Source organism: Oncorhynchus mykiss, chromosome 13, assembly GCF_013265735.2.
Source record: "Oncorhynchus mykiss isolate Arlee chromosome 13, USDA_OmykA_1.1, whole genome shotgun sequence".
Classification (NCBI taxonomy): domain Eukaryota; kingdom Metazoa; phylum Chordata; class Actinopteri; order Salmoniformes; family Salmonidae; genus Oncorhynchus; species Oncorhynchus mykiss.
Window position 1 is genome coordinate 64,548,677 of NC_048577.1, and position 24,464 is coordinate 64,573,140.

Genomic DNA, 24,464 nt, shown 5'->3' on the forward strand with positions numbered 1-24,464 from the left:
TATGACATGTTATCATAACATTTATCCATTTAGAGCCCAATGTGTGATATTACATAGACACAGTGGAGACCTGATGCTAGATCAGAGCTGCATATTATGCTCCACATAGGTTACCATGGTGATCAGACTAAGGCAACTGTTTAACCTTTATGGGAACGGGGGCAGTATTGAGACGTTTGAATGAAAAACGTGCAAGTAAACTGCCTGTTTCTCAGGCCCACTTTCTCAGGCCCAAACACTCTAAAGTTTCCAAAACTGTCAAAATAATGTCTGTGAGGAAAACAGAACTGACATGGCTGGCAAAAACACAAAGAAAATCCAACCAGAAAAAAAAGAAATTCAATCACAGGCTTTCCATATGAAATATTATAGTTTATTTACATTTCAGACAACCTGAGGATGATATAGACACGTTGTTTGACTAGTTTCGACAAAGTTTGCCAATAGCTTTTAGAACTTTTGTTTGCATTTTTCAACGAGGGAAACCGGTGGATTACTGAGTAAAGCGCGCCAGCTAAACTAACTTTTTTTAATAAAAGGACTTTATCGAACAAAAGGACCATTTGTGATGTTTCTGGGACTCTTATGATTGCAACCAGCTGAAGATCTTCAAAGGTAAGTGATTCATTTTATCGCTATTTCTGACTTTCTTGACTCCTCTACTTGGCTTGAAATTGTTTTTCATGCTTTTGTATGTGGGGCACTGTCCTCAGATGGTGGTCTGCTTTCGCCGTAAAACCTTTTTGAAATCTGACGCAGTGGCTGGATTAAAAAGAAGTTAAGCTTTATTTTGATGTATGATACATGTATTTTCATGAATGTTAGTAGTTCTATTTCTGTCATTTTGAATTTCGCGATCTGCAATTTCACCGGATGTTGACGAGGCATCCCGCTATCCCAAAGAGTTAAGAATGGGAGATGGATACGACTGTTCACTAGATGTTTTCTACTGATCCTTTATTTAGGGATCTGGAACCGGTGCCAGATGGGAGGAAGATGAAATACAGCATGTTTGTGTTTTCTGGTGTTTTCTCATTGGCCCTAAATAAACAGAGCTCTTCCCACCTAGACAGACATAAGGTTCCTTCGCCAGTGTGTGTTCACTGGTGTGAATAAAGGGTCCATAACTGACTGAAAAGCTTCCCACACTGATCACAGATATAAGGCTTCTTTCTCTCCAGTGTGTGTTCGCTGGTGTTTAGTCAGGGTGGAACCTGCAGCAAAGCTCTTCCCACACTGATCACAGCTATAAGGCTTCTCCCCAGTGTGTGTTCGCTGGTGTGTAGTCAGGGTGGAACCTGTAGCAAAGCTCTTCCCACACTGATCACAGCTATAAGGCTTCTCTCCTGTGTGTGTTCGTTGGTGTTTATTCCGGGTTACTGATTGAGAAAAGCCCCTTCCACAATGATCACAGCTATAAGGCTTCTCTCCAGTGTGTGTTCGCTGGTGTATAGTAAGGGAGGAAGCTAGACCAAAGCTCTTCCCACATAGACAGACATAAGTTCTCACTCCAGTGTGTGTTACCTGGTGTCTAATCAGGGAGGAAACTACAGCAAAGCTCTTCCCACAGTGATCACAGCTATAAGGCTTCTCTCCTGTGTGTATTCGCTGGTGTATAGTTAGTTTTTCTGATACAGCAAAGCTCTTTCCACACTGATCACAGCTATACGGCTTCTCTCCTGTGTGTATTCGCTGGTGTTTATTCCGGGTTACTGATTGAGAAAAGCCCCTTCCACACTGATCACAGCTATAAGGCTTCTCTCCACTGTGTGTTCGCTGGTGTGTGGTCAGGTGGACTGACTGAACAAAGCTCTTCCCACACTGATCACAGCTGTAAGGCTTCTCTCCAGTGTGTGTTCGCTGGTGTATGGTTAGTTTTTCTGATACAGCAAAGCTCTTTCCACACTGATCACAGCTATAAGGCTTCTCTCCAGAGTGTGTTCGCTGGTGTCTAGTCAGGTGGACTGACTGATTGAAGCTCTTCCCACACTGATCACAGCTATAAGGCTTCTCTCCACTGTGTGTTCGCTGGTGTGTGGTCAGGTGGACTGACTGAACAAAGCTCTTCCCACACTGATCACAGCTATAAGGCTTCTCTCCAGAGTGTGTTCGCTGGTGTGTAGTCAGGTTGACTGACTGATTGAAGCTCTTCCCACACTGATCACAGCTATAAGGCTTCACTCCAGTGTGTGTCCGCTGGTGTCTGGTTAAGGCTCCTGCACGAACAAAGCTTTTCCCACAATCAAGGCAGGGGTAAGGCTTCTCCCCTGTATGAATTCTTACATTAGATTTGAAGGTGTTAGAAGAAGCAAAACTCTTCCCACACTGAATAATGAAGCCACTCTGGCTTGTGAAACTCTTCCCAAAGTCAGAGCAGCAGTGGTGAGGTTTCTTCCCTGTACGTCTCTGCTGGTGTTTCTTGAGATGTTCTGATCTGGAGAGACTCTTCTCTGTCTCGTCAGCAACAGGATGTTGTTGAGGCTCCCCAGATGATAAGCCCCTCCCACTGAGAGAACAACACTTAGGGGTGTCCCCTGTGAAACAAAGACATTGAATAACTGGGTTGTCAATATGAGTCCATAAACACATACTATTTAGCAGACTTACAGGAGCAATTAGGGTTAAGTACCTTGCTCAAGAGCAGACAGATTTTTCACCTTGTCGGCTCATAGATTTGAACCAGCAACCTTTATTAGTGGCCCAACGCTTTAAACCACTAACCTACCTGCTGCCCTTATCAATATACACTCATTGGCCAGTTTATTAGGTACAACCCCCTCCATTCATGAAACTGGAGCGACAATTTACTGGCCACTGAGTGTTTCCTGTTTATCAATCAATTAACAGAAGTTGTAGAATCAGATTGTAGTCTAATCCACACACCCCATTGTTCTTACTTGATGAAATCAAATCTCCCTCCTCGTGTCCTTCTCTCACAGTTCCACTCTGCCCTGCTGTTTTCCTGCAGTCGACCAGCCAAACAGACACCTTCTTCAGATCCAGCAGTAAGGCGTTACCAGGAGAGTTGTGACCAGGGGACTCCGGCAGGGTGGAGGGGGACGGGCTAGCTCTGTCCTGGAGACCACAGGAAGTATTGTACATAGAACATCATCAGACGAAACATTTGATTATTGTATTCTATATCTGACTGGTGCATCCTTATAATACCTCCTTTCTCCTGAAGTGTGTAACCAACCGTTCACTACTTTCCACAAATGTACCATTTTTTTTCCTAATCACTTTTTCAAAATGGAAGTGGTCCTTGTAATGCCCCTCTGTCTTATGTTCAGAACCTTTGATTGAGCGTTCATTGGAGTTGAACACATCGTTCACCCCTGAGTTAGTCTTGGTTAACCCAGAACTAATGTCTCACGTAATTGGTCAGCCGCTCTATTCAGTTCTGGGTTCATACGTTTTAGGAGAGATGATGAAACGAGGAGGACGCCAACACCTGCCAAATCGTGATTTGTCAAAATAACCAGAGGAAAACCTAAACACCTGACCTACTGCTGCTCATTATGATGTATTTTCTTAACCTTTATTTAACTAGGCAAGTCAGTTAAGAACACATTTTTAGTTTCAATGACGGCCTAGGAACAGTGGATTAACTGCCTTGTTCAGGGGCAGAACAACAGATTTTTACCTTGTCAGCTCGGGGACAAGGGGGTTATGTCGGGGGTTATATCCTTCCTGTATGGCCCTGTCCGGGGGTGTCCTCGGATGGGGCCACAGTGTCTCCTGACCCCTCCTGTCTCAGCCTCCAGTATTTATGCTGCAGTAGTTTATGTGTCGGGGGGGCTAGGGTCAGTTTGTTATATCTGGAGTACTTCTCCTGTCCTATTCGGTGTCCTGTGTGAATCTAAGTGTGCGTTCTCTAATTCTCTCCTTCTCTCTTTCTTTCTCTCTCGCAGAGGACCTGAGCCCTAGGACCATGCCCCAGGAATACCTGACATGCTGACTCCTTGCTGTCCCCAGTCCACCTGACCGTGCTGCTGCTCCAGTTTAAACTGTTCTGCCTTATTATTATTCGACCATGCTGGTCATTTATGAACATTTGAACATCTTGGCCATGTTCTGTTATAATCTCCACCCGGCACAGCCAGAAGAGGACTGGCCATCCCACATATGCTCTCTCTAATTCTCTCTTTCTTTCTCTCTCTCGGAGGACCTGAGCCCTAGGACCATGCCCCAGGAATACCTGACATGATGACTCCTTGCTGTCCCCAGTCCACCTGACCGTGCTGCTGCTCCAGTTTAAACTGTTCTGCCTTATTATTATTCGACCATGCTGGTCATTTATGAACATTTGAACATCTTGGCCATGTTCTGTTATAATCTCCACCCGGCACAGCCAGAAGAGGACTGGCCATCCCACATATGCTCTCTCTAATTCTCTCTTTCTTTCTCTCTCTCGGAGGACCTGAGCCCTAGGACCATGCCCCAGGAATACCTGACATGATGACTCCTTGCTGTCCCCAGTCCACCTGACCGTGCTGCTGCTCCAGTTTCAACTGTTCTGCCTTATTATTATTCGACCATGCTGGTCATTTATGAACATTTGAACATCTTGGCCATGTTCTGTTATAATCTCCACCCGGCACAGCCAGAAGAGGACTGGCCACCCCACATAGCCTGGTTCCTCTCTAGGTTTCTTCCTAGGTTTTGGCCTTTCTAGGGAGTTTTTCCTAGCCACCGTGCTTCTACACCTGCATTGCTTGCTGTTTTTTGGGTTTTAGGCTGGGTTTCTGTACAGCACTTTGAGATATCAGCTGATGTACGAAGGGCTATATAAATAAATTGGATTTGATTTGATCAGTTAAAGTTAAAACTTGGTCGAAAATGGGTCTTCCAAACGGACAATGACCCCAAGCATACTTCCAAAGTTGTGGCAAAATAGCTTAAGGACAACAAGTCAAGGTATTGGAGTGGCCATCACAAAGTGCTGACCTCAATCCTATAGAAAATTTGTGGGCAGAACTGAAAAAGTGTGTGCGAGCAAGGAGGCCAACAAACCTGATTCAGTTACACCAGCTCTGTCAGGTGGAATGGGCCAAAATTCACTCAACTTATTGTGGGAAGCTTGTGGAAGGCTACCCGAAACGTTTGACCCACGTTAAACAAGTTAAAGGCAATGCTACCAAATACTAATTGAGGGTATGTAAACTTCTGACCCACTGGGAATGTGATGAAAAGCTGATAAATCATTCTCTCTACTATTATTCTGAAATTTCACATTCTTAAATAAAGTGGTGATCCTAACTGACCTAAAACTGGGAATTTCTACTGGGATTAAATGTCAGGAATTGTGAAAGACTGAGTTCAAATGTATTTGGATAAGGTGGATGTAAACTTCCGACTTCAACTGTTTCAAAACAATCCAGATGTCGTTGTTCCAATGTTTTTTCAAGTTCTAATGTAAAAAACTATATCACAACTATTTTCTTTTAGACATATGATATTGTGATGACTCTGAATATCACACATGGACATTTCCTATGGGCGGATATGGAATCATTCAATATCCTGTGATAGGCCTATGTGGACATCTTATTTTCTCAATAGGACGACAAATAATGACAGTAGGCCTACATTGTATATTTTAAGCTCTAGACTGAGGTCCACATCAGGGTCTTGATATGCTAAATAAGGACAATTTCTGATGCTTATTTGCGCGGAGGATATGCTCAATAATTTGACTAAAATTAACTCCATATCATTCTTCGACACTAGCTATCATTGTTGTGTTACTTCCGCATAAAGACGCGCGCAAACACAAGCTAAAAGCACCGTAACTGGTAGCCTAGCAACAAAAATCACCTATTTTCAATGGTCGTTTTCTTTATTTGGGCGCAACAAATTAGTGTATAAACGCTGTGTGATCGAATTGACATCTGAAGAAACAATTTGAGGTGTTCAAAGAAGTTAACCGATACATAATTTGTGTAGGCGATGCCTAATTATTTCTCCGTTTCTGACTTGACCTGACGGTTGAGCATTGCCTTGTATCATCCATCTGTGTGCGATGAGCTAGTAGGCTACTTGGCTGAAATTACCACCGTGGTTTCTTTTCTCCTGCTGTTCAAATCGAACTCATGGATGTGGAGGATCCACATTGTCCACTTGACACTTTATAATTTTGCTTTCGTAATTCAGTTTTTAGTAGTTTGATTAAATGATAGTTCAATGTATTATCAACAAATGACAGGAACATCGTTGTACTTACAGTTACGAAAATCTACAACATACTTATGACAATTGTACCAATGAGAGAGAAAAAAATGGCATTGGATTGGTGGAGTCATGTGATAGTGGGAGAATCCACCATATGTTTTATAACAGCCATTTCCTTTCAAATCAGGGAAGGAAAGTCAACAAGTGCACAGTTAGGGAGGAAGGAAAGATAACTAGGGATTCCATATTATGTAGGTAGAAGTGGAGCTAGCGTGAGGGCCATGGGTGCAACTGTTCCTGCAGATACAAAGAAACATGATGTAGACCTACCATTATTTAACACTATAAAGATTTTTTAAACTCTATAAAACATGCAACACTATAATGACATATTTAACACTACAAAACATATGATTAAATTAAATCCTGGAATTGGTCTGAGTGGTTGTTGCTCATTTTATAAAGCAATGTATCCTACAGGTGTCTGTCAGTATAACTCCTTGAGGGGACCCCTGGGACTGGCAGCTACACTGCTGGTTGGCTGCTGGTGGGGGAAGGACCAGGCTCTTCAAAATGATTTATTTATTGAGTTTAAATTAAGTTAACACACTGCTTTAATACTTACAAGACCATCATGATTAGTTGACCGACAGATTTTGTCTTGTAGCAATGTGGTGCCTGCCTGTATTTCCTTAAACCTTTGTTTTAGCAATGCAAGCTACTGAGAAAGATTTTTTAAATTTCCTAACATATTCTCTTGCCCCCACCCCCAGTGCTGCACCACTGGAATGGCCGTGCATGGCAGAGTTGTTGCCAAATATCCAACACATGGGCAAGTCCAGCATCCAGATCGGAGCTGTAAAAATAATCAAGCCAGTCAATTGCCAAAGTTCTTAGTTTGGCACTGTTTATCTGCACAGGTTTGGATTAAAATTGTAAAGAAGACAGGAGAAGGATACTATTTTAATTGATTCAGGATGTTTGAAACTGAGTTTGTTCTGATACTACCCAGCATGCATTTGCTCACTGCAGTCCACAACATGCTGTTTTACATGTCTATTTGTTTTCTCAGCTACACCTTGAGTGGTGTCCTGCCGGACAGTGAAATATGGCTAGCTCTAAATATAGCTTGGTCTATGGAGTAGCTAGCTAGCGGTGCAAAAGTCTATTGCATTGTAAGGTAGCAGCGTGTCTATTTGGTTTTGAACGGATCAGCTATGTTTTCTGCAAAAATATAGGACTGTCATTTGGATGTGAACTAGCTATCGTTAGCCAGCTTCTGTGTCAATGTCAGCGATTGTTGTCTGGATCAGGACAATGGATGAAGTTGTTGTTTGTGTAACAAACCTTCCATAAACCATTACAGCTAGCTACCTTTCTTTGCCTGTAGGTTAGCTAGCTAGCAGCTTTCAGTTGACTGGTGTTAGCTAGCTACAGAGGCTAGCTGGACTTTGGACAAGCTAATGTTAGCTAATAGCTGTAGTATTGTTGCCAAGCATCCAAGTTGCTGACCAGGTTAGATAGATTTGGCTGAAAAGATGTTAGCATTGTCAGAAATGCTACAAAAAGGTAGCACATTGTTGGGTCTTAATGGACAGAAATGTGCACGTGAGAGTAATAAATGATCAAATGTAATCAAATCTGTTCGACTCAGTTTATTCAAACTTTTTAATTCCCATCATCACTTTATGGAAGCTATAGTGCCATTTGAATCTGACACAATAATTTTTAGCAAAGTAGACACAGAAAATACTGAACACTCACGACGACAATATAAGGGAATCTAAAACAATAAAATAGAAAATAATAATTGTCCAAATACATTTTTTTTGCCCGTGTGTAGTAAGATGAGCATGTCACAATTACTTCAAAAATAGTCATAATTTGAAAAGGGGCAATTAACTAGCTGGCCTGGCGCATCATTGCAAGCATCTTAGCCAGGTAGCATTGGACAAACAAAAAAAAACGAAAAGCGTGTACGCGTGTAAGCGTGTATGACAGAGTCCAAGACCGTCCAGGGAACATAAGTTGGGACACACAACACGTTTTTTTTATTTTATTTGTACGCACACACAGAAATCAGCACCATGGATAGACATATTTAGCTTAGGTTGATGGGACTACATTGTTTTTGGCAGGGACTTTGGTTTTAAACGTGTGTGTGAGTCCAATATCGACATAACTTGAAAGGCTGCTCAGCAAGGAAGAAGCCACTGCTCCAAAACCGCCATAAAAAAGCCAGACTACGGTTTGTAACTGCACACGGGGACAAGGATTGAACTAGAATTGTCTCTGGTCTGATGAGGGCCAAAACTTTATATTTTTGTTTCATGACCATCGTTATGTTTGGAGGAAAAAGGGGGACTCTTGCAAGCCGACGAACACCATCCAAACCGTGAAGCACGGGGGTGGCAGCATGTGGGGGTGCTTTGCTGCAGGAGGGACTGGTGCACTTCACAAAATAGTTGGCATCATGCGGATAGAAAATTATGTGGATATATTGAAGCAGCATCTCAAGATATCAGTTAAAGCTTGGTCGCAAATGGGTCTTCCAAATGGACAATGACCCCAAGCATACTTCCAAAGTTGTGGCAAAATGGCTTAAGGACAATAAAATCAAGGTATTGGAGTGGCCATAACAAAGCCCTGACCTCAATTCTATAGAATATTTGTGGGCAGAACTGAAAAAGCATGTGTGAGCAAGGAGGCCTATGACTAAGTCAGCTCTGTCAGGTGGAATGGGACAAAATTCACCCAATTTATTGTGGGAAGCTTGTGGAAGGCTACCCAAAACGTTTGACCCACGTTAAACAAGTTAAAGGCAATGCTACCAAATACACTCAATTAGTATGTAAACTTCTGACCCACTGGGAATGCGATTAAATAAATAAAAGCTGATAAATCATTCTCTCTACTACTATTCTGAAATTTCACATTCTTAAATAAAGTGGTGATCCCAACTGACCTAAAACAGGGAATTTTTACTAGGATTAAATGTCAGGAATTGTGAAAGACTGAGTTCAAATGTATTTGGATAAGGTTGATGTAAACTTCCGACTTCAACTGTTTCAAAACAATCCAGATGTCTTTGTTCCAGTGTTTTTTCAAGTTCTAATGTAAAAAACTAAATCAAAACTATTTTCTTTTAGACAGATGATATTGGGATTATTCTGAATATCACACATGGACATTTCCTATGGGCAGATATGGAATCATTCAATATCCTGTGATAGGCCTATGTGGACATCTTATTTTCTCAATATGACGACAAATACTGACAGTAGGCCTACATTGTATATTTTAAGCTCTAGACTGAGGTCCACATCAGGGTCTTGATATGCTAAATAAGGACAATTTATGATGCTTACTCGCGCGGAGGATATGCTCAATAATTTGACTAAAATTAACTCCATATCATTCTTCGACACTAGCTATCATTGTTACTTTACTTCCGCATAAAGACGCGCGCAAACACAAGCTAAAAGCACCGTAACTGGTAGCCTAGCAACAAAAATCACCTATTTTCAATGGTCGTTTTCTTTATTTGGGCGCAACAAATTAGTGTGTAAACGCTGCGTGGTCGAACTGACATCTGGATAAACAATTTGAGGTGTTCAAAGTAGTTAACCTGTGCCTTCAAAGCCTCTCAGTGGCAAATATATAGCATCAGCAATCCAGGGTTTATATACATCATTGGTGAAGGCGATTCCTAATTATTTCTCCCTGGTTCTGACTTGACCTGCCGGTTGAGCATTGCCTTGTATCATCCATCTGTGTGCGATGAGCTAGTAGGCTACTTGGCTGAAATTACCACCGTGGTTTCTTTTCTCCTGCTGTTCAAATCGAACTCATGGATGTGGAGGATCACACGTGAAAACTGGACCTAGACATTTAAAACACCACAATAGGTAAACGTGAAAACTGGACCTAGACATTTAAAACACCACAATAGGTAAACTATTAATACAAGTCAACCAAACTTACCCGGTCCATCGTGGAAGCTTATTCTTTCTAAAAAAATAAACAACGACACTAAATGTGTATGCTAGTTACTTTCTTTGTCACAACGTTCAGATAAAGAAAAGCTCGACCACAACTTTATAAATATCAAAACTCCATTTCAGTTGTGACAAATGAACGTCTCATTTAGACTAATCTTACATTAGAAACATCCTGCAAATCCTGTGGAAATGTGTTTGGTTTGAAAACTAGATAGAGGATGGTAACAAAGTACTTCCTGTTGATGCTTTTCAGCTTCTTCTGTGGTGTTTAAAAGGTGCCGCCACCTACTGTACATAGTCATCAACACCTCTCTTCAAGTGGGTGAGGCGGTTTAGGGAGTCATTATGCTAGAAAATAACTGTTTGTATTATATCATGAATCTATTTAAACTGTACATGTTTCACTGTTTTAGAATCATCCTGAATGATAGTAAATGCATTATGTCCACGTGTGGTTGTATTGTTTTTATATTTGCAAATAAAATCTAAAATCACAAATCTAAGGTATTTATAGAAACAACAAAAACAGCTTGGTTAGAGAAATTCTTTGCTATTGTCTTTCAAATGAGCTCATGGCTAGATGCCTTTATAGGGCGTGTAGCGGTTCTCTGAATGGAAGACGCAAAAGCGTCCCGCCAAGGGCTTATAGCGGACTTAGGGGTGCAGACTAAGAAACTTATATTGATCAAATAAACCTCACATAAGCCATTCGTTTTTTGATTGACCAAAATAATCACATTTTCATTGACCTCCACACAAAAACTCATTGCCTGGTGGAGCGGGGAAAAAACGCCAGCTGCTGGAGGGCGACAGATTTTCCCTCAAGTTGGGCCTCTCTCTTTGCCTCTTCTTCTCTGGCAACGTTCTCTTTGAGCGTCCACATATTTTTTATTGGCTGAGGCCCAGTAAGAGTGGCCTCGTAAATAAAATACCGATTAGCGCTGCGCCATCCTTGTGGTGAAACAGTAAAGTCCGATGTATGTTCAATCCGACGTCTGCAGTGGCCATACAGCATTTACGGCGATGCAACCTTGGCAGAAGTCAGGGCATTCATTCTTGCTGCATTTCACCGAGCAGAGCTGTTGTGAAGGAAGGGGTCTTCTTCTTCTTTGCTATTATGACGGTCTGCAAACAATTTTTATAGATGCACGACTCCAAATGATTTGCCTATTTATCAGCCAACTATTCCGTAATGAATAGAAATAGTGATAACAGGGCAGATATTCCTTACACTTTCTGTATATGTTCATACAAGTGACCACAGGAAACTTCTTTGATCAGAGGTTAGTTTGTTTAATATAGTTTGCAACCCGGAGTTTACACTTACAGCAATTTACAAACAAGACACTCAGTTCTCAAGATCCTGTTTTCCCTTTTTATCCCCTACTATGGTTCACCCCTTAACTTTAATACAATATAAACTAATAAGTAATAGTTGCTAATACAAATATTTTTCTGCTAGGCGGAGTTCAGGTTATTATTACTTGCAATTAGTTTCCCAATCCTTCTTCCTCTTGCCCGACCGAGCCCCCTGTCTCATTGACAATTCGAATTACAGATTCATTCATTATTATTTTTTCTTTATCAATGTGTGTCTAACTGTGTGCTTGTGTGTGTATTTGTGTGTGAGTTCAAGGGCATAGGTTTGTGTGTGTGTGGGTTTGAAATTGGTGGAGGGTGGTATGTGCATTAACATTAGTGTAGTAACACATTAAACATTGGTTTAGGTGTTATTACATGATCGGTTAAAGTCATTATGTTATTAATTTAAAAAGTTGTTACTCACCTGACTGGTAACGTAACTTATTACATTAAGTGGAAAAGTTATTACGACAACAATTCAACATTTTATCATTAACCAAGAAGATATTACATTTACCAGTTTTATTACATTATAAATGTAATAAGGAGCATTTGAAATCAATATAGATTTATAAAATATACAATTTAAGTGATAACTTCTTGTTTAGAAGATAATGGATTGAATGTATTAATAATTTCCCCCACACACAGGTTCACTATGACATGTTATCATAACATTTATCCATTTAGAGCCCAATGTGTGATATTACATAGACACAGTGGAGACCTGATGCTAGATCAGAGCTGCATATTATGCTCCACAGAGGTTACCATGGTGATCAGACTAAGGCAACTGTTTAACCTTTATGGGAACGGGGGCAGTATTGAGACGTTTGAATGAAAAACGTGCCCAAAGTAAACTGCCTGTTTCTCAGGCCCACTTTCTCAGGCCCAAACACTCTAAAGTTTCCAAAACTGTCAAAATAATGTCTGTGAGGAAAACAGAACTGACATGGCTGGCAAAAACACAAAGAAAATCCAACCAGAAAAAAAAGAAATTCAATCACAGGCTTTTATTTTGTAAAGCTATAGAAAACCCCTATGTCCATCCACCAGATTGCAATTGATATAGCTTCTACTAGCTGTCAACTGTCTTTATTCAAGGTTTTGAGGCTATTGTTTTGAAAAATGAATTAGTATTTTGACTTAGAGTCTGGTGACTGCTAGGGTCACATCAGTGGTTTTGCGCGCAATGAGGAAGGTACGCTCTTGCTAATTTGATGTTCAAATTGAACACAGTCCTTTCCGTATGAAATATTCTAGTTTATTTACATTTCAGACAACCTGAGGATGATATAGACACGTTGTTTGACTAGTTTCGACAAAGTTTGCCAATAGCTTTTAGAACTTTTGTTTGCATTTTTCAACGAGGGAAACCGGTGGATTACTGAGTAAAGCGCGCCAGCTACACTAACTTTTTTTAATAAAAGGACTTTATCGAACAAAAGGACCATTTGTGATGTTTCTGGGACTCTTATGATTGCAACCAGCTGAAGATCTTCAAAGGTAAGTGATTCATTTTATCGCTATTTCTGACTTTCTTGACTCCTCTACTTGGCTTGAAATTGTTTTTCATGCTTTTGTATGTGGGGCACTGTCCTCAGATGGTGGTCTGCTTTCGCCGTAAAGCCTTTTTGAAATCTGACGCAGTGGCTGGATTAAAAAGAAGTTAAGCTTTATTTTGATGTATGATACATGTATTTTCATGAATGTTAGTAGTTCTATTTCTGTCATTTTGAATTTCGCGATCTGCAATTTCACCGGATGTTGACGAGGCATCCCGCTATCCCAAAGAGTTAAGAATGGGAGATGGATACGACTGTTCACTAGATGTTTTCTACTGATCCTTTATTTAGGGATCTGGAACCGGTGCCAGATGGGAGGAAGATGAAATACAGCATGTTTGTGTTTTCTGGTGTTTTCTCATTGGCCCTAAATAAACAGAGCTCTTCCCACCTAGACAGACATAAGGTTCCTTCGCCAGTGTGTGTTCACTGGTGTGAATAAAGGGTCCATAACTGACTGAAAAGCTTCCCACACTGATCACAGATATAAGGCTTCTTTCTCTCCAGTGTGTGTTCGCTGGTGTTTAGTCAGGGTGGAACCTGCAGCAAAGCTCTTCCCACACTGATCACAGCTATAAGGCTTCTCCCCAGTGTGTGTTCGCTGGTGTGTAGTCAGGGTGGAACCTGTAGCAAAGCTCTTCCCACACTGATCACAGCTATAAGGCTTCTCTCCTGTGTGTGTTCGTTGGTGTTTATTCCGGGTTACTGATTGAGAAAAGCCCCTTCCACAATGATCACAGCTATAAGGCTTCTCTCCAGTGTGTGTTCGCTGGTGTATAGTAAGGGAGGAAGCTAGACCAAAGCTCTTCCCACATAGACAGACATAAGTTCTCACTCCAGTGTGTGTTACCTGGTGTCTAATCAGGGAGGAAACTACAGCAAAGCTCTTCCCACAGTGATCACAGCTATAAGGCTTCTCTCCTGTGTGTATTCGCTGGTGTATAGTTAGTTTTTCTGATACAGCAAAGCTCTTTCCACACTGATCACAGCTATACGGCTTCTCTCCTGTGTGTATTCGCTGGTGTTTATTCCGGGTTACTGATTGAGAAAAGCCCCTTCCACACTGATCACAGCTATAAGGCTTCTCTCCACTGTGTGTTCGCTGGTGTGTGGTCAGGTGGACTGACTGAACAAAGCTCTTCCCACACTGATCACAGCTGTAAGGCTTCTCTCCAGTGTGTGTTCGCTGGTGTATGGTTAGTTTTTCTGATACAGCAAAGCTCTTTCCACACTGATCACAGCTATAAGGCTTCTCTCCAGAGTGTGTTCGCTGGTGTCTAGTCAGGTGGACTGACTGATTGAAGCTCTTCCCACACTGATCACAGCTATAAGGCTTCTCTCCACTGTGTGTTCGCTGGTGTGTGGTCAGGTGGACTGACTGAACAAAGCTCTTCCCACACTGATCACAGCTATAAGGCTTCTCTCCAGAGTGTGTTCGCTGGTGTGTAGTCAGGTTGACTGACTGATTGAAGCTCTTCCCACACTGATCACAGCTATAAGGCTTCACTCCAGTGTGTGTCCGCTGGTGTCTGGTTAAGGCTCCTGCACGAACAAAGCTTTTCCCACAATCAAGGCAGGGGTAAGGCTTCTCCCCTGTATGAATTCTTACATTAGATTTGAAGGTGTTAGAAGAAGCAAAACTCTTCCCACACTGAATAATGAAGCCACTCTGGCTTGTGAAACTCTTCCCAAAGTCAGAGCAGCAGTGGTGAGGTTTCTTCCCTGTACGTCTCTGCTGGTGTTTCTTGAGATGTTCTGATCTGGAGAGACTCTTCTCTGTCTCGTCAGCAACAGGATGTTGTTGAGGCTCCCCAGATGATAAGCCCCTCCCACTGAGAGAACAACACTTAGGGGTGTCCCCTGTGAAACAAAGACATTGAATAACTGGGTTGTCAATATGAGTCCATAAACACATACTATTTAGCAGACTTACAGGAGCAATTAGGGTTAAGTACCTTGCTCAAGAGCAGACAGATTTTTCACCTTGTCGGCTCATAGATTTGAACCAGCAACCTTTATTAGTGGCCCAACGCTTTAAACCACTAACCTACCTGCTGCCCTTATCAATATACACTCATTGGCCAGTTTATTAGGTACAACCCCCTCCATTCATGAAACTGGAGCGACAATTTACTGGCCACTGAGTGTTTCCTGTTTATCAATCAATTAACAGAAGTTGTAGAATCAGATTGTAGTCTAATCCACACACCCCATTGTTCTTACTTGATGAAATCAAATCTCCCTCCTCGTGTCCTTCTCTCACAGTTCCACTCTGCCCTGCTGTTTTCCTGCAGTCGACCAGCCAAACAGACACCTTCTTCAGATCCAGCAGTAAGGCGTTACCAGGAGAGTTGTGACCAGGGGACTCCGGCAGGGTGGAGGGGGACGGGCTAGCTCTGTCCTGGAGACCACAGGAAGTATTGTACATAGAACATCATCAGACGAAACATTTGATTATTGTATTCTATATCTGACTGGTGCATCCTTATAATACCTCCTTTCTCCTGAAGTGTGTAACCAACCGTTCACTACTTTCCACAAATGTACCATTTTTTTTCCTAATCACTTTTTCAAAATGGAAGTGGTCCTTGTAATGCCCCTCTGTCTTATGTTCAGAACCTTTGATTGAGCGTTCATTGGAGTTGAACACATCGTTCACCCCTGAGTTAGTCTTGGTTAACCCAGAACTAATGTCTCACGTAATTGGTCAGCCGCTCTATTCAGTTCTGGGTTCATACGTTTTAGGAGAGATGATGAAACGAGGAGGACGCCAACACCTGCCAAATCGTGATTTGTCAAAATAACCAGAGGAAAACCTAAACACCTGACCTACTGCTGCTCATTATGATGTATTTTCTTAACCTTTATTTAACTAGGCAAGTCAGTTAAGAACACATTTTTAGTTTCAATGACGGCCTAGGAACAGTGGATTAACTGCCTTGTTCAGGGGCAGAACAACAGATTTTTACCTTGTCAGCTCGGGGACAAGGGGGTTATGTCGGGGGTTATATCCTTCCTGTATGGCCCTGTCCGGGGGTGTCCTCGGATGGGGCCACAGTGTCTCCTGACCCCTCCTGTCTCAGCCTCCAGTATTTATGCTGCAGTAGTTTATGTGTCGGGGGGGCTAGGGTCAGTTTGTTATATCTGGAGTACTTCTCCTGTCCTATTCGGTGTCCTGTGTGAATCTAAGTGTGCGTTCTCTAATTCTCTCCTTCTCTCTTTCTTTCTCTCTCGCAGAGGACCTGAGCCCTAGGACCATGCCCCAGGACTACCTGACATGATGACTCCTTGCTGTCCCCAGTCCACCTGGCTGTGCTGCTGCTCCAGTTTCAACTGTTCTGCCTTATTATTATTCGACCATGCTGGTCATTTATGAACATTTGAACATCTTGGCCATGTTCTGTTATAATCTCCACCCGGCACAGCCAGAAGAGGACTGGCCATCCCACATATGCTCTCTCTAATTCTCTCTTTCTTTCTCTCTCTTGGAGGACCTGAGCCCTAGGACCATGCCCCAGGAATACCTGACATGCTGACTCCTTGCTGTCCCCAGTCCACCTGACCGTGCTGCTGCTCCAGTTTAAACTGTTCTGCCTTATTATTATTCGACCATGCTGGTCATTTATGAACATTTGAACATCTTGGCCATGTTCTGTTATAATCTCCACCCGGCACAGCCAGAAGAGGACTGGCCATCCCACATATGCTCTCTCTAATTCTCTCTTTCTTTCTCTCTCTCGGAGGACCTGAGCCCTAGGACCATGCCCCAGGAATACCTGACATGATGACTCCTTGCTGTCCCCAGTCCACCTGACCGTGCTGCTGCTCCAGTTTAAACTGTTCTGCCTTATTATTATTCGACCATGCTGGTCATTTATGAACATTTGAACATCTTGGCCATGTTCTGTTATAATCTCCACCCGGCACAGCCAGAAGAGGACTGGCCACCCCACATAGCCTGGTTCCTCTCTAGGTTTCTTCCTAGGTTTTGGCCTTTCTAGGGAGTTTTTCCTAGCCACCGTGCTTCTACACCTGCATTGCTTGCTGTTTTTTGGGTTTTAGGCTGGGTTTCTGTACAGCACTTTGAGATATCAGCTGATGTACGAAGGGCTATATAAATAAATTGGATTTGATTTGATCAGTTAAAGTTAAAACTTGGTCGAAAATGGGTCTTCCAAACGGACAATGACCCCAAGCATACTTCCAAAGTTGTGGCAAAATAGCTTAAGGACAACAAGTCAAGGTATTGGAGTGGCCATCACAAAGTGCTGACCTCAATCCTATAGAAAATTTGTGGGCAGAACTGAAAAAGTGTGTGCGAGCAAGGAGGCCAACAAACCTGATTCAGTTACACCAGCTCTGTCAGGTGGAATGGGCCAAAATTCACTCAACTTATTGTGGGAAGCTTGTGGAAGGCTACCCGAAACGTTTGACCCACGTTAAACAAGTTAAAGGCAATGCTACCAAATACTAATTGAGGGTATGTAAACTTCTGACCCACTGGGAATGTGATGAAAAGCTGATAAATCATTCTCTCTACTATTATTCTGAAATTTCACATTCTTAAATAAAGTGGTGATCCTAACTGACCTAAAACTGGGAATTTCTACTGGGATTAAATGTCAGGAATTGTGAAAGACTGAGTTCAAATGTATTTGGATAAGGTGGATGTAAACTTCCGACTTCAACTGTTTCAAAACAATCCAGATGTCGTTGTTCCAATGTTTTTTCAAGTTCTAATGTAAAAAACTATATCACAACTATTTTCTTTTAGACATATGATATTGTGATGACTCTGAATATCACACATGGACATTTCCTATGGGCGGATATGGAATCATTCAATATCCTGTGATAGGCCTATGTGGACATCTTATTTTCTCAATAGGACGACAAATAATGACAGTAGGCCTACATTGTATATTTTAAGCTCTAGACTGAGGTCCACATCAGGGTCTTGATATGCTAAATAAGGACAATTTCTGATGCTTATTTGCGCGGAGGATATGCTCAATAATTTGACTAAAATTAACTCCATATCATTCTTCGACACTAGCTATCATTGTTGTGTTACTTCCGCATAAAGACGCGCGCAAACACAAGCTAAAAGCACCGTAACTGGTAGCCTAGCAACAAAAATCACCTATTTTCAATGGTCGTTTTCTTTATTTGGGCGCAACAAATTAGTGTATAAACGCTGTGTGATCGAATTGACATCTGAAGAAACAATTTGAGGTGTTCAAAGAAGTTAACCGATACATAATTGGTGTAGGCGATGCCTAATTATTTCTCCCTGGTTCTGACTTGACCTGCCGGTTGAGCATTGCCTTGTATCATCAATCTGTGTGCGATGAGCTAGTAGGCTACTTGGCTGAAATTACCACCATGGTTTCTTTTGTCCTGCTGTTCAAATCGAACTCATGGATGTGGAGGATCCACATTGTCCACTTGACACTTTATAATTTTGCTTTCGTAATTCAGTTTTTAGTAGTTTGATTAAATGATAGTTCAATGTATTATCAACAAATGACAGGAACATCGTTGTACTTACAGTTACGAAAATCTACAACATACTTATGAAAATTGTACCAATGAGAGAGAAAAAAATGGCATTGGATTGGTGGAGTCATGTGATAGTGGGAGAATCCACCATATGTTTTATAACAGCCATTTCCTTTCAAATCAGGGAAGGAAAGTCAACAAGTGCACAGTTAGGGAGGAAGGAAAGATAACTAGGGATTCCATATTATGTAGGTAGAAGTGGAGCTAGCGTGAGGGCCATGGGTGCAACTGTTCCTGCAGATACAAAGAAACATGATGTAGACCTACCATTATTTAACACTATAAAATATTATGTAACACCATAAACATTTTTTAAACTCTATAAAACATGCAACACTATAATGACATATTTAACACTACAAAACATATGATTAAATTAAATCCTGGAATTGGTCTGAGTGGTTGTTGCTCATTTTATAAAGCAATGTATCCTACAGGTGTCTGTCAGTATAACTCCTTGAGGGGACCCCTGGGACTGGCAGCTACACTGCTGGTTGGCTGCTGGTGGGGGAAGGACCAGGCTCTTCAAAATGATTTATTTATTGAGTTTAAATTAAGTTAACACACTGCTTTAATACTTACAAGACCATCATGATTAGTTGACCGACTGATTTTGTCTTGTAGCAATGTGGTGCCTGCCTGTATTTCCTTAAACCTTTGTTTTAGCAATGCAAGCTACTGAGAAAGATGTTTTACATTTCCTAACATATTCTCTTGCCCCCATTTGCCCCCACCCCTAGTGCTGCACCACTGGAATGGCCGTGCATGGCAGAGTTGTTGACAAATATCCAACACATGGGCAAGTCCAGCATCCAGATCAGAGCTGTAAAAATAATCAAGCCAGTCAATTGGCAAAGTTCTTAGTTTGGCACTGTTTATCTGCACAGGTTTGGATTAAAATTGTAAAGACAGGAGGCTATTTTAATTTATTCAGGATGTTTGAAACTGAGTTTGTTCTGATACTACCCAGCATGCATTTGCTCACTGCAATCCACAACATGCTGTTTTACATGTCTATTTGTTTTCTCAGCTACACCTTGAGTGGTGTCCTGCCGGACAGTGAAATATGGCTAGCTCTAAATATAGCTTGGTCTATGGAGTAGCTAGCTAGCGTTGCAAAAGTCTATTGCATTGTAAGGTAGCAGCGTGTCAATTTGGTTTTGAACGGATCAGCTATGTTTTCTGCAAAAATATAGGACTGTCATTTGTATGTGAACTAGCTATCGTTAGCCAGCTTCTGTGTCAATGTCAGCGATTGTTGTCTGGATCAGGACAATGGATGAAGTTGTTGTTTGTGTAACAAACCTTCCATAAACCATTACAGCTAGCTACCTTTCTTTGCCTGTAGGTTAGCTAGCTAGCAGCTTTCAGTTGACTGGTGTTAGCTAGCTACAGAGGCTAGCTGGACTTTGGACAAGCTAATGTTAGCTAATAGCTGTAGTATTGTTGCCAAGCATCCAAGTTGCTGACCAGGTTAGATAGATTTGGCTGAAAAGATGTTAGCATTGTCAGAAATGCTACAAAAAGGTAACACATTGTTGGGTCTTAATGGACAGAAATGTGCACGTGAGAGTAATAAATGATCAAATGTAATCAAATCTGTTCGACTCAGTTGAATCTGTTATTCAAACTTTTTAATTCCCATCATCACTTTATGGAAGCTATAGTGCCATTTGAATCTGACACAATAATTTTTAGCAAAGTAGACACAGAAAATACTGAACACTCACGACGACAATATAAGGGAATCTAAAACAATAAAATAGAAAATAATAATTGTCCAAATACATTTTTTTTGCCCGTGTGTAGTAAGATGAGCATGTCACAATTACTTCAAAAATAGTCATAATTTGAAAAGGGGCAATTAACTAGCTGGCCTGGCGCATCATTGCAAGCATCTTAGCCAGGTAGCCTTGGACAAACAAAAAAAAACGAAAAGCGTGTAAGCGTGTATGACAGAGTCCAAGACCGTTCAGGGAACATAAGTTGGGACACACAACACGTTTTTTTTTCATTTTATTTGTACGCACACACAGAAATCAGCACCATGGATAGACATATTTAGCTTAGGTTGATGGGACTACATTGTTTTTGGCAGGGACTTTGGTTTTAAACGTGTGTGTGAGTCCAATATCGACATAACTTGAAAGGCTGCTCAGCAAGGAAGAAGCCACTGCTCCAAAACCGCCATAAAAAAAGCCAGACTACGGTTTGTAACTGCACACGGGGACAAGGATTGAACTAGAATTGTCTCTGGTCTGATGAGGGCCAAAACTTTATATTTTTGTTTCATGACCATCGTTATGTTTGGAGGAAAAAGGGGGACGCTTGCAAGCCGACGAAAGCACGGGGGTGGCAGCATCATGTTGTGGGGGTGCTTTGCTGCAGGAGGGACTGGTGCACTTCACAAAATAGTTGGCATCATGAGGATAGAAAATGATGTGGATATATTGAAGCAGCATCTCAAGATATCAGTCAGGAAGTTAAAGCTTGGTCGCAAATGGGTCTTCCAAATGGACAATGACCCCAAGCATACTTCCAAAGTTGTGGCAAAATGGCTTAAGGACAATAAAGTCAAGGTATTGGAGTGGCCATAACAAAGCCCTGACCTCAATTCTATAGAATATTTGTGGGCAGAACTGAAAAAGCATGTGCGAGCAAGGAGGCCTATGACTCTGTTACACCAGCTCTGTCAGGTGGAATGGGACAAAATTCACCCAACTTATTGTGGGAAGCTTGTGCAAGGCTACCCAAAACGTTTAACCCACGTTAAACAAGTTAAAGGCAATGCTACCAAATACTAATTGAGTGTATGTAAACATCTGACACACTGGGAATGCGATTAAATAAATAAAAGCTGATAAATCATTATCTCTACTACTATTCTGAAATTTCACATTCTTAAATAAAGTGGTGATCCTAACTGACCTAAAACAGGGAATTTTTACTAGGATTAAATGTCAGGAATTGTGAAAGACTGAGTTCAAATGTATTTGGATAAGGTGTATGTAAACTTCCGACTTCAACTGTATCAAAACAATCCAGATGTCTTTGTTCCAATGTTTTTTCAAGTTCTAATGTAAAAAACTATATCAAAACTATTTTCTTTTAAACAGATGATATTGGGATGACTCTGAATATCACACATGGACATTTCCTATGGGCGGATATGGAATCATTCAATATCCTGTGATAGGCCTATGTGGACATCTTATTTTCTCAATATGACGACAAATACTGACAGTAGGCCTACATTGTATATTTTAAGCTCTAGACTGAGGTCCACATCAGGATCTTGATATGCTAAATAAGGACAATTTCTGATGCTTACTCGCGCGGAGGATATGCTCAATAATTTGACTAAAATGAACTCCATATCATTCTTCGACACTGGCTATCATTGTTGTGTTACTTCCGCATAAAGACGCGCGCAAACACAAACTAACAGCACTTTAACTGGTAGCCTAGCAACAAAAATCACCTATTTTCAATGGTCGTTTTCTTTATTTGGGCGCAACAAATTAGTGTGTAAACGCTGTGTGGTCGAACTGACATCTGGATAAACAATTTGAGGTGTTCAAAGTAGTTAACCTGTGCCTTCAAAGCCTCTCAGTGGCAAATATATAGCATCAGCAATCCAGGGTTTATATACATAATTGGTGTAGGCGATTCCTAATTATTTCTCCCTGTTTCTGACTTGACCTGCCGGTTGAGCATTGCCTTGTATCATCCATCTGTGTGCGATGAGCTAGTAGGCTACTTGGCTGAAATTACCACCATGGTTTCTTTTCTCCTGCTGTTCAAATCGAACTCATGGATGTGGAGGATCACACGTGAAAACTGGACATAGACATTTAAAACACCACCATAGGTAAACTATTAATAAAAGTCAACCAAACTTACCCGATCCATCGTGGAAGCTAACGTTACCTTATTCTTTCGAAAAAATAAACAACGACACTAAATGTGTATGCTAGTTACTTTCTTTGTCACAACGTTCAGATAAAGAAAAGCTCGACCACAACTTTATAAATATCAAAACTCCATTTAAGTTGTGACAAATGAACGTCTCATTTAGACTAATCTTACATTAGAAAAATCCTGTGGAAATGTATTTGGTTTGAAAACTAGATAGAGGATGGTAACAAAGTACTTCCTGTTGATGCTTTCCGGCTTCTTCTGTGGTGTTTAAAAGGTGCCGCCACCTACTGTATATAGTCATCAACACCTCTCTTCAAGTGGGTGAGGCGGTTTAGGGAGTCATTATGCTAGAAAATAACTGTTTGTATTATATCATGAATCTATTTAAACTGTACATGTTTCACTGTTTTAGAATCATCCTGAATGATAGTGAATGCATTATGTCCACGTGTGGTTGTATTGTTTTTATATCTGCAAATAAAATCTAAAATCACAAATCTAAGGTATTTATAGAAACAACAAAAACAGCTTGGTTAGAGAAATTCTTTGCTATTGTCTTTCAAATGAGCTCATGGCTAGATGCCTTTATAGGGCGTGTAGCGGTTCTCTGAATGGAAGACGCAAAAGCGTCCCGCCAAGGGCTTATAGCGGACTTAGGGGTGCAGACTAAGAAACTTATATTGATCAAATAAACCTCACATAAGCCATTCGTTTTTTGATTGACCAAAATCATCACATTTTCATTGACCTCCACACAAAAACTCCTTGCCTGGTGGAGCGGGGAAAAAACGCCACCTGCTGGAGGGCGACAGATTTTCCCTCGAGTTGGGCCTCTCTCTTTGCCTCTTCTTCTCTGGCAACGTTCTCTTTGAGCGTCCACATATTTTTTTATTGGCTGAGGCCCAGTAAGAGTGGCCTCGTAAATAAAATACCGATTAGCGCTGCGCCATCCTTGTGGTGTAACAGTAAAGTCCGATGTATGTTCAATCCGACGTCTGCAGTGGCCATACAGCATTTACGGCGATGCAACCTTGGCAGAAGTCAGGGCATTCATTCTTGCTGCATTTCACCGAGCAGAGCTGTTGTGAAGGAAGGGGTCTTCTTCTTCTTTGCTATTATGACGGTCTGCAAACAATTTTTATAGATGCACGACTCCAAATGATTTGCCTATTTATCAGCCTACTATTCCGTAATGAATAGAAATAGTGATAACAGGGCAGATATTCCTTACACTTTCTGTATATGTTCATACAAGTGGCCACAGGAAACTTCTTTGATCAGAGGTTAGTTTGTTTAATATAGTTTGCAACCCGAAGTTTACACTTACAGCAATTTACAAACAAGACACTCAGTTCTTAAGATCCTGTTTTCCCTTTTTATCCCCTACTATGGTTCACCCCTTAACTTTAATACAATATAAACTAATAAGTAATAGTTGCTAATACAAAGATTTTTCTGCTAGGCGGAGTTCAGGTTATTATTACTTGCAATTAGTTTCCCAATCCTTCTTCCTCTTGCCCGACCGAGCCCCCTGTCTCATTGACAATTCAAAATACAGATTCATTCATTATTATTTTTTCTTTATCAATGTGTGTCTAACTGTGTGCTTGTGTGTGTATTTGTGTGTGAATACAAGGGCATAGGTGTGTGTGTGTGGGTTTGAAATTGGTGGAGGGTGGTATGTGCATTAACATTAGTGTAGTAACACATTAAACATTGGTTTAGGTGTTATTACATGATCGGTTAAAGTCATTATGTTATTCATTTAAAAAGTTGTTGCTCACCTGACTGGTAACGTAACTTATTACAGTAAGTGGAAAAGTTATTACGACAACAATTCAACATTTTATCATTAACCAACAAGATATTACATTTACCAGTT

At 41.2% G+C, this 24,464-nt stretch overlaps 1 protein-coding gene and 2 pseudogenes across 2 annotated transcripts; 1 reads left to right on the forward strand and 2 right to left on the reverse strand.

The window, feature by feature from the left end:
- The window catches only part of LOC110514160, a 209,545-nt pseudogene that overhangs the window by 42,338 nt on the left and 142,743 nt on the right, over positions 1-24,464 (forward strand).
- Positions 19-10,435, reverse strand: LOC110513421 (annotated as a pseudogene).
- Positions 12,210-22,881, reverse strand: LOC110513418 (zinc finger protein 2 homolog). 2 transcript variants are annotated; one of them, XM_036941929.1, is made up of 3 exons: positions 22,565-22,881; positions 15,323-15,500; positions 12,210-14,959 (listed from the first exon to the last, which is right to left on the reverse strand). In XM_036941929.1, the coding sequence occupies exons 1-3, from the start codon at positions 22,571-22,573 to the stop codon at positions 13,578-13,580; spliced, it is 1,569 nt and encodes a 522-aa protein (XP_036797824.1). In that variant the 5' UTR covers positions 22,574-22,881; the 3' UTR covers positions 12,210-13,577. The 2 variants fall into 2 exon arrangements, with proteins under 2 accessions (XP_036797824.1, XP_036797823.1); XM_036941928.1 differs by lacking the exon at positions 22,565-22,881 and having other exon boundaries at positions 15,323-16,054.

Excerpts from the sequence above, each read along its gene's own strand:
- LOC110513418 (XM_036941928.1), bottom strand. The coding sequence starts at position 15,527 with ATGTACAATACTTCCTGTGGTCTCCAGGACAGAGCTAGCCCGTCCCCC. Across the intron at positions 14,960-15,322 it reads GGGAGATTTGATTTCATCAA|GGGACACCCCTAAGTGTTGT; the intron begins GTAAGAACAATG and ends TTTGTTTCACAG.